Below are 10,517 nucleotides of genomic sequence, written 5' to 3'. Positions count from 1 at the left end.
GTGTTGCATTTTTAGTTTTTTGTGCAATGCAGCAAAATCTACTGAACTTATAAACATAATGTAGTTACGTACATGTTATTCCACGAATCACCCTGACATTACGTCAATAGCAATAAATTAATTTAGTTTTAGAAATATAATAAATACATGTATGGCCGTTTCGCCTACTACACGCCACCCAAGTGGCGTTTTCGGGGACCTCAGGGACGGGGTTGTAGACTCACAGTTTATTGTAGAGAGTGGGCCTGTTGGAATAAGCCCAGGAGCAGATGGACAGGTGTCATGGCAAGAGCTCCTCTCTCCCGAGTGTGTGTGGGGATGGAGGTTTTACCTGTTGCTCGTTAGACCAACCAACAAGCAACAGGTATGCAGCCACTCTGATCCTGGGTCCCCAACTATCTAGATCCAGGTCAGGTGTGGCTGCTCAAACCACACAATCCCCACACCACAACATTGTGTTAATTACTACTTAGTTGAATTTTTTCTGTTGATAATCTACAATTGGAAAATTCAGTTTAATGGATGACTTGTCTGTATTGTAATTCTGACAACATTTATTGAACTTTAACAATAATTTGTCGTTAGAAATAGTATGTAATAATTTGTCATTGCTACAAACACTTTCTGTCTCTTCATTAAAGTTTCTTAAGTTTAGGTGTAGGAAAATGTCAAAACTTTAAACTAAATATTTTCCTTGTTATAACTTACCTTGTTTTATGTAAGTACATCTGGAGTCTAGATCACGGTAGGGGACGTTGCGTCCCGTATACATCAATTATGACGTATTCACGTAGATTTACATATTAACTAAGTGACGTAAATGAAATTTGAACCATGAGATCCTAGATTCTGTCTTTATTTTGTTCCAGATAGTTTTAGCCGGGTTGGACATATTTCTGCGTGAAATGCATTGGACCGCATCTGTGATATTAATCAAATTTAGTGCGTTTTTTAATAATTTCTGCTCTGTATGTGGATCGATTTGGATGAAACTTAAACTATGAGGTGTTTGTGATATATCAGTTCAAACAAGTGTCCGTAGGTGTCCGTAGGTTCTGCCAATGATGTGTAGTAAGTTTTTTACCAAGAACCGGAACAATAAGGTGATTAGGTGATTGAACCAGCCTAATAATAATAATAATAATAATAATAATAATAATAATAATAATAATAATAATAATAATAATAATAATACAACCATTGTGTCATCTGTTTGGCCCAAAACATTTTAATTTCATGAAAATAATTTGCACCAATGAGAAGACAAGGTCTTGTTACTATGCAGAATGATTTTTGAAATGTGGACCATTGCAATAAGGGGACTGTTAAGTGAAATTTGTGAGTAAGACAATCCCAAATGGATGGGAGCTATCAAAATCATTATGCAGCCTTTCAGCTGAAGCCTCTGTAGATAATGTTCACAAATTTGTTTGGACGGTGTCAGCGCATTCTAGGAAGAGGTCCCAGAAAATTTATAGAGGAAATTGCGGCACATCCATTATCGAAATATTCAACATTTGAACCAGTGTGTGCAATGAACTCAGCATGACCCATAGAATCAGAGAAAAAAACAATCCTGCTTCCAGGTTCCAGGTGGACAGAGCATCTGTGATGTCACTTATTGGTTCTGAAGGGACACGCTATGTCTGAAATAGAATACTAGGATACAGTAATATTTAATATGCCAAATTAGTATGTAAAGGCTTTAGTATGTCCAAAACCATAGTATGCAGCAAATAGTACAAATCAACACTGCACATTAAGCTGGCAAGCGTATCACACAATGCACTTAGGGCAAGACGCCTTTTACACTTCCACAAATTAGCTTTTTTGGCTGCATCTGTGGTAACAGACTAGAAACAGGAGGTTGCACCGCTTCCTACTAACAACCGGCTGCAGAGGACATTATGCTTTATGTACTGCGGCAATGCAAAAAGTAGTTAAATAAAATAAAATGGGGCATTACTGTTCAAAATCTACACTGATACACAGACTATTATGACTTTTCTGTTTTGAAAAGATTGAAAAAAACGTGACTGCGTTTAAGCAACGTGAGGAGCTGCAGCAAAGCCGTATAATAAAGCATCCAGCGAGGTTTTGCTATGAACAGTTATAAATGATGGGCAGCAACATTTTGAAAAATAGCAAACCTATCCTTTAAGGCACTTCCGCCCTGCTTCAACACTTAGCAGGAATGGTTGCCAAAATTGGTAAAAGATTGTTTAGGACCACCCCCCAAAATCTCTAGCCAGATTTCATAAAAATACCATGGTTGCTATAGACTCCAGTCAGAAGTACAGTACAATTACAATAATAATACAACACATAATAACAATACATGTCAGCACTGGCTGCAAGAACATTTTCAATCTGGTGGCCTGGTTTCAAGTGATTATTTTGGTGTGGGACTTCAAATATGAATATAATATAGCTGTAGGCAGCAATACAGAGGGTCCAGGGTAGTCGGCTCTTCATCAAATTGTGACTGCAGAAGTTCATTTGTTCCGGCCTGGTGAGGTCTGAGCCACTGCACGTAGGGTTGCCACCTTCAATGTGGAAAAATCAGGGACACCTTGCCAGCAGCCCCATGCCTGGAGGACACAAATCAAGTCTCGGTCGGTCCTTTATGCACCAATTTGTGCTTTTTATGCATCAATTTCCCATTGATGATCCAATTTATCAAAGTCCCCTCTGCTGCTCTCAACATGGATGTAGAGTCAATAGAGTCAATAAGAGTAAAGCACAGACTGGGAAATAAACTGGGAAATAGCAAATGGCCTGTTAGACTACAGAGACCTCTATGGTGGATGACTGAGTAATACATATAAATTCTGACAGTGATGTTATTGGGTTTTTATTTTGTAGAACTTACACTCCCTAAGAAGTTAATATATTTTTGACGTTTATTACACTGCGCTTTGTTTGATTCAATTGTCTTCTTGTAATACTTTAACTAAATCTGTGCGTGGCACCATCTTGATAAGGTTGCGAACGTTGATCACAAACCTCTTCCAGAATACTGAACCGCCGATCTGGATGAAACTCAAACGATGCCATGTTGGAACTGCCCCACATACAAATCGTATTCACATTGTCTGTGAGTTCGTCAGATCCATGACATCCATGAAGTTCGGATGTCAGGCACGTGCCGCCACCTTGGTGAGGTCCCGATTGCTGACCAGTCACTAGACTGAAATGCTATAATGTGACACGGGCGAGCCGTCATATGCACATGCACGTTGCAGTGATGATAAAAAAGACAGTGTTTTGCTAAATTACTCCACAATAATGGACAGATCTGGATCAAACTTGGACGACTGGGTGTTGAAACTTCCCCAAATACACATTTTATTCATCTTGTCTGTGAGTGCGTCAGATCCATGACATCCATAGACTACTGAGGTCAGTTTTTCATTAAGAATAACAATAGTAGCTGCAGCAATACATGGGCTCCAGGCTAGTCGGTGTGATGTGTGTGAGTTAACGGTGTGCAAGGCCTATTTGCAATGCTGTAGATGACATACAACTTAATAAATTGTTTGTAATGGAATACACAAGTAGGTGATATTTGTTAACAAATCTGACGTTGTTGCTCATTCTCCCTCTCTCTCTGTCTTTTTTGGAGGTGTGTTTTTAATGAAGATTTAGTGCAGTGCTCAGTCTGTCACAATGCGCTCTGAGCCATTACAACTGACTTGATGTGGTGCAAATGTATAGGAGGAGTTATGGTCAAAGGGTAGGAGAGGAGTCAAAATGGAGGAAAAAGCATGACGAGCTGTATGTTTACGTCTAACATGCTGCGCTTTGTTTAATCCAATTGTCTTCTGGTAATACTTTAATCTAATTATTTTCAAACATAATAAAGGTTAATAGTAATAAAGTAATACCTGTCACCGTATCATTTTGTATGGTTTCTGTTACAACTTACTACAATTCAGGAACACTGTAAACGACATTATCCGCGTTCCAAACATAACACCTGCATTGTGTTTAATGGCTAGTATCTCAACGCTTCTGCATATGTTAATGTCTCTCAGAGTTTGTGTCTTATATCCCATTAGTTAAAGTCCAGTTGAATAGTCAAGTGAGCAGATTAAATATCTGGAGTGTTATGCTCACCCCCATTTTGCACATGCGTGAAGTGCATGTGACCATGCGAGGTCTACAGTGCTATCATGTGACCGTTGCAGAGATGAGAAACACAGCGTTTTTTACTAACTTCTCCGACAAAAATGGACCGATTTGGATCAGATACGAAAACCGCATGTATGTGTCGGAATTGCCCCGAATTCAAATTGGACTCATTAAGTCCGTTGGTTCGTCGGTTCCATGACATCCATCAACCACTGACGTCAATTTTTCATCAACAAAAACAATAAGGGTCTCTGCCCTCTTGCGGGCTGGACCCCTGAATATAATAATATAAGTAGGGTGGGCAGTAAATCAACATTAGTGTTCTGTGGGGGGGGTGGTCTCAATAACAATGATTGATAATGTCTGATTGATATCCAATATGATTTTGAGCTGTTCTTTTACAACCAACTTCAGCACTCATACAGCAGAGCTTTAAACATGGTGGAGAGTTCCTCTGTAAGCCCACTTTCCTTTGGGGCTCCAATCGGTGCCAGCACCGCTGTGCTTGGCCCCTAATAATACATCGAATTACCAAGGTCCCGGGTTGCCAGCAGTGCAAGGAGCAGAATGAGCCATGACTGGCTGCCAGATCACCAACACCAAGTCCTTCAAGAGACACATTAGGATGGCAAGACCTGCGTACATCTGGGATGAGCTGTTTTCTGGGCCTTGCCTTGGATGCATGAGCCTTGGAGTGTGAAAGAGGATGTGAAGGCACAGATTGCGCGGGACTTGGAAATCAAAACAGAGGGGTTTCCATCGGAATGGCCGAATATCATTTTAAATGAAAAGGAAAACAGGAGGCCAGTGATTATCTATGCAGTGATACCAGATGATAAGAAACTCACCAGCCAAAATGCAGGAGATGGTCGAGCAGGACCTGGTTGGACCTGGCTCGGGTCGTACCAGCTGTCACCGGAGCCATGGGGAGTTTACCACCAAAGTTAGATAAACAACCTGGAATGCCTGTCTACTACACATACTGTAGGGAAGAGTACCACGAAACTATCTGGAAGTGGCTACGGCATTCCAAGACTAGACATATAATAATAATATAAAATAGAATGTAAGAGTGACACCTTGAATATGGACAAATATAGTTTACATGGATTTGCTAAATCCATCATACATCCAATAGCGATGAATAGTTATGGATTAAACGTCTTGCCTCCTTCATGTGAAAGCTGATAATTCATATAAAGGAACCTGTCAATCAAAAAAATCTTCCCTTTTTCCCCAAGGGGTTTTTGTGGGAGTTTTTCCTTTCCCCGGGTGGGGGTTACGTCTTGTGGATGCTGTTGCTTTCTATGCAATTTTTTAGGAAGCTGTAAAGCCATTTGAGACTATACTGTGATCGAGGGCTATGAAAATAAACTTGACTTAACTTGCCAATTTCAAATTCAAATTCAATTTTGATATGAAATTGAATTGCTCTTTTTGTCCACCAGGGGCTGCTGTTACCACACGTCCGCTCCAACCTGGATGGCATACAGTCAAAGCTCTTTTCCCCCCTCCTGACTGTTTTGTTCCATATGATGAATATACGATGTACATCCAGCAAAGCATGACAAATAAGTGTTTAATAGTCATAGAAATGCAGGACTCCACATCCCCTCTACTTCAATGCCTTCCATGTTTCATCAGGACCGTTCATTTCAATACTCATATCTCAGTGTTATCACCCCTTCAAGCACTTCCTCCAGTCCCTGACAGGTTGGCTGCTTTATTTACATGCCTCTGCATTGTCTGAGAGCCTGATAAAATGTTGCACCGCAACGCCGCAACGCATAACACAGCAGCTGAATTTCAAAATAAACTTGCCTACTGAATGAATGAATGAATGAATGAATGAATGGATGGATGGATGGATGGATGAATGAATTCAATGATGTTTCATAGTTTACTATCCTCTGCTGAATAGCAGCTCGTCATCCTCCTCATAACCCTAAGACACATCGCTGTCAGCACAGCCACTAGGAAAAACAATTAGCATTCAAGGTCACCTAAACCTGCAGACCCCATTGGAGTGACAAGTTAATTCATACACCGAATCGTGTTCCACCACCTGCTCCCTTTACCGCCCTGCTTGGACCCCAGCATGCTGAGATAATAGGGCCAAAGCCAAGATTCTAAGATAATAGTGCCTAGACTTGCAAACTACATCTAAATATCCACAGCCTGCTATTTGTGCATGCAGGCGGTGTGGGCCTTTATCTCGCTTTTATAGAGACGGGCCATTGCATCACAGCTGATGACTTTTTTTTAACCCTATGCATATCAAAAAGCAAATCTTTTGGGTCCGGGTTGGCCCTGGGGTCAGGGGTGAAGGGGTAACCCTGACCCGCTTTCCCCTCAGACCTCTACTTATGGCACTCAGCTCTGTCAATTCCCATCAGGTTGTTCACTCGCCTTGGCAGCTCCTTATCTCATTGACCCTTCCTTATAAGCAGTATGTCTGACAGAAAACTTGGGTGTGGTGTATATGCACAAGAAGAACGAGTGGGATTCCACTTGTGCCGACATCTGAAAGGCTGGCTGGTGACATGAAATGGGACCTATAACCCAAACCCATCTATTTGATGTGCTTTGTTACGAGGCTTGGAGGCCATTCAGCGCCATGTTGAACAAACCAACACCTGAAGGAACTTCATAACAATAATGTTTGTGCCTTACAAAGGGTAAGATTGCCATTATGCCCACATGACTTTTGTTATGATAGTGACACTTTAGCAAGCATGACCTAAAGTGGAATGAAACCACATTGACCTGTTTTTATGTAGATCTGGGTATCTTTGAAAATAACATCGTTGTTCTTTTATGATTCAAATTCTGAAACATGTAGAAGCACGAGCACTACAGAGACGCATCGGAGTACATGAATATCATCTCCAAAGTGCACGTTCTCTGTGCGCCACAGCTTTGGGAACAGAAAGCACATGTGCTGTAGAGGGACAGGGGGGAGAGGGACATTGCACGAACTCGCATTTGTTTGCAAGATGTTCAAATTACATAGACACACTTGAATAATTAAACGGACTAAAAGATGTACCCCTGTCTGTAATCCCAGTCCTTGAGTGTGCAGAGAGAAGGGGGGGGAGACAGAGAGAGAGAGAGAGAGAGAGAGAGAGATGGAGAGAGTCAGATATAGATAGAGAAAGCGATGGGGAGAGAGAGGGGGGAGGGTTGCATGGAGTGATGAGGAGCGCAGTCTCTCCTCCTCCTCCTCCTCCTCTCACTTGCGCTCAAACTGATTATTGCGGCTGCAGCGGGCTGCAAAACTCCCCGCGTCTGGCGGTGAAGAAGGATGAAGTGCGGAGGTTTTGTTTTTTTTATCCTCTTTATCTCCCCCCCCCCGCCACTCGCTGTGTAAACTTGGATCGCATCGTCTCTGCTCCGCGATGACACACACAAGCGACGCTCATCGTCCGGATCGGGACGGTGCCTAAATTGCGACTTCGTCACGTAAAACAGTTGGATGTGTTGGACAGAAATTCATCCCACAGGATCTCTCTTTCCTTCACTGGCCATGGGTAAGTCGTTGGCTTCTGTCTTTTTTTTCTTCTTTCAAATCTTCGATTGATATGTGTCCTTCCACCTGGGGGCAAATCGTAGGCAAGGCAGCCTCTATTATGAGGTTATTTGAATTTCCAATTTCTATTTGCCACGGTTATTACCTTTCCTTTGGAAGTTTTTCTTTTTTTTTTTAATGAAAGTGTCTCTTAAACATTTGTTCACGCCATGCCCGTCTGTGATTCCAGCCCAAAGATTATTTTTTTCTTGTTCTTTAAATAAAGATGAAAAAAAAAAATCCAATTAATGATTTGCAACACTCAGACCCTACAGAATCCCTTTGTTGACGCCCCAGCTGAAGAACGAGATTCCTGCTTCTTAATTATTTATAGATTTTTGAGCATTTTAGATTTTCTTTTTTTTTTCTTTTATTAACCTAGACAGCATTTTGATTTCGCTTGCACTCTACCCCCCGCAGGTTCTCCTATCTGGGACTGGAGGTTATCCTGTCTTCTTCTTCAGGCGGCTGTTTTGCTCCTGCTCAGCAAGGGGGAGAGGCTGTGCCCTGCAAGTTGTCGCTGTGAAGGCAAGATTATTTATTGTGAGTCTGGCATTTTCCAAGACGTCCCCGAAAACATCTCCACCGGATGTCAAGGTCTGTCCCTGCGCTACAACAGCCTGCTGGTTCTCTTGCCATACCAATTTGCTCATCTCAATCAGCTCATTTGGCTTTACTTGGACCACAATTCCCTAAGTGCCATTGATGCTTTGGCTTTCCACGGTGTTCGTAGGCTGAAAGAACTAATACTCAGCTCCAACAAGATCACACATCTGCACAACCACACATTCAGCGCCATACCAAATCTGCGAAATCTGGACTTGTCCTACAATCACTTACAGGCACTGCAGCCGGGCCATTTCTATGGCCTGCGCAAGCTCCAAAACCTCCACCTTCGTTCCAATGGAGTGAAACAGATCCTCGTTCGCACATTTTTGGAATGCCGCGGCCTGGAGTTCCTAGACTTGGGCTATAACCGCTTGCGGAGCCTCACCCGCACCACATTCTTGGGGCTGTTCAAGTTGAAAGAGCTTCATTTAGAGCACAATCAATTCTCCAGGATTAATTTCTTTCTTTTCCCGCGCCTTACCAACCTCCAGGCCCTTTACTTGCAATGGAACCGCATACGAGCCATCAATCAAGGCTCGCCCTGGACCTGGCATAAACTGCAGAAATTAGATCTTTCAGGGAATGAAATCCAGATATTGGACCCCGCTGTTTTCCAGTGTATGCCAAATTTACAAATACTCAATCTTGAATCCAACAAGCTCAGCAGCGTGCCAGTGGAGGCAGTGGCGGCGTGGAGCTCCCTGACAACCGTCAGCCTGGCAGGTAATGCCTGGGACTGCAGGCCCAGTATCTGCCCGCTCATGGCCTGGCTCAAAACTCTCAGAGACCCAAAGGACATCAGCATGATTTGCAGCAGCCCCAAACTGTTTCAGGGCGACAGGGTGGTAGACGTGGTGAAGAACCAGTCAATATGTGTGGATGTATCCAACACGGCGCCGACCACTGCCGTGACCGGACAAGCCTTCAACCCAGCGGTGAACTCCACAGGGCTCTTGTCTCCCACCAACATGCTGTACAACCGGACCAGCCCGCCTGTCTCCCCTGGTACGACCGACAGGGAGGGGGCGCAGCCAGCAATCACTCTCCACACTCTCTCCACAGTGCCCATCCCCACGGAGGTCTCAGCGTCGTCCATCCCAGAGTTACAGTTTGAGCATATGGCCTTCCATAAAATCATTGCGGGCAGCGTAGCCCTGTTTCTGTCCGTGTCATTGATCCTCCTTGTCATTTATGTCTCGTGGAGGCGCTACCCCAACACCATGAGGCAGCTGCAGCAGCACTCAGTCAACCACAAGCGCAGGAAAAAGGCCCGAAAGCAGGAGCTGGACATGAACTCTCAGCTGCAAGAGTACTACCTGAGCTACCACTCAAACTCTGAGACTATGGACTCTCTAGTGAGCGAGACACGGCCGTGCACCTGTACCATATCGGGGTCCATCGAGTGTGAGGTCTGAGCTTCCGAATCCATGGAAAAGTGATTTTCTTTTTAAAAGTGCCATTGCAAGTTCGACGCCAATGGGTTTGTACAGTGTAAAAGAAATGCATGTGTACATCATACATCTTGAAATGGAGCGGTGTGTTTGAGGAGAGAGCTAACAACAATCCTGACTGGGTTCTACGTGGTCTTACAGAACAACAGTTTTGATCTTACAACATCTCCTCTGAAAAAAATAAAATAAAAAAATGTCTACAACGTAGAGATTGACCATGTCAAATGATAGCGCTGGAGAAATGGAAATGGAAAAATAACCTGCTTTACATGCTCTTGTTTTTTAAGACGTACCTTGTAAAGCAATTACAGAATTAAAGTGTGTGTGTGTGTGTGTGTATGTGTGCGTGTGTGTGTGTGCGTGCATGCACATGCGTAGACGTCTGTGTCTGTGTGCCTTTATATGGATGGCTGTGTGCGTGGGGGCGTGGGTTAGTTTGGGGAGTTGGAGTCGTGGAGCTCTGGCATCTTATTCTCACTGATGTGTCAATGAAAACGACTTAAAATTCACCCGATAATGCAGCTTTCAAAAGGAGCAGCGCTCCAGAAAGTGCAACAATGGGCTGGTGGGGAAGTCGACAGTGAGCAGACCGTCCTGAAATACCTTGCATGACCTTATTCTATTCGAATGGGATTTTATTCTGATATATTTACATAATTCATGAAAGCATTCTACTTCAGTTCCTCCAGGAGAAGTCTTCAGATGTGTTTTTTCGACTCTCGCACCCAATCTCAGGACAACCTTTTTTTGTATGT

General features: G+C 43.2%; 1 protein-coding gene across 1 annotated transcript; it reads left to right on the top strand.

The window, feature by feature from the left end:
* Positions 1-7,629: 7,629 nt before the first annotated feature.
* On the top strand, positions 7,630-9,726 carry LOC307232532 (leucine-rich repeat transmembrane neuronal protein 4-like; the record flags this gene model as incomplete). Its single annotated transcript, XM_080003573.1, has 2 exons — positions 7,630-7,664; positions 8,123-9,726. Exons 1-2 carry the CDS (start codon positions 7,661-7,663, stop codon positions 9,724-9,726), a joined length of 1,608 nt encoding a protein of 535 aa, XP_079859699.1. The 5' UTR covers positions 7,630-7,660.
* Positions 9,727-10,517: the final 791 nt, after the last annotated feature.

The sequence above is a fragment of the Zeus faber genome (genome assembly GCF_960531495.2).
Source record: "Zeus faber genome assembly, chromosome: 7".
Lineage (NCBI taxonomy): Eukaryota > Metazoa > Chordata > Actinopteri > Zeiformes > Zeidae > Zeus > Zeus faber.
This window is presented reverse-complemented; position numbering and strand designations above follow the sequence as displayed.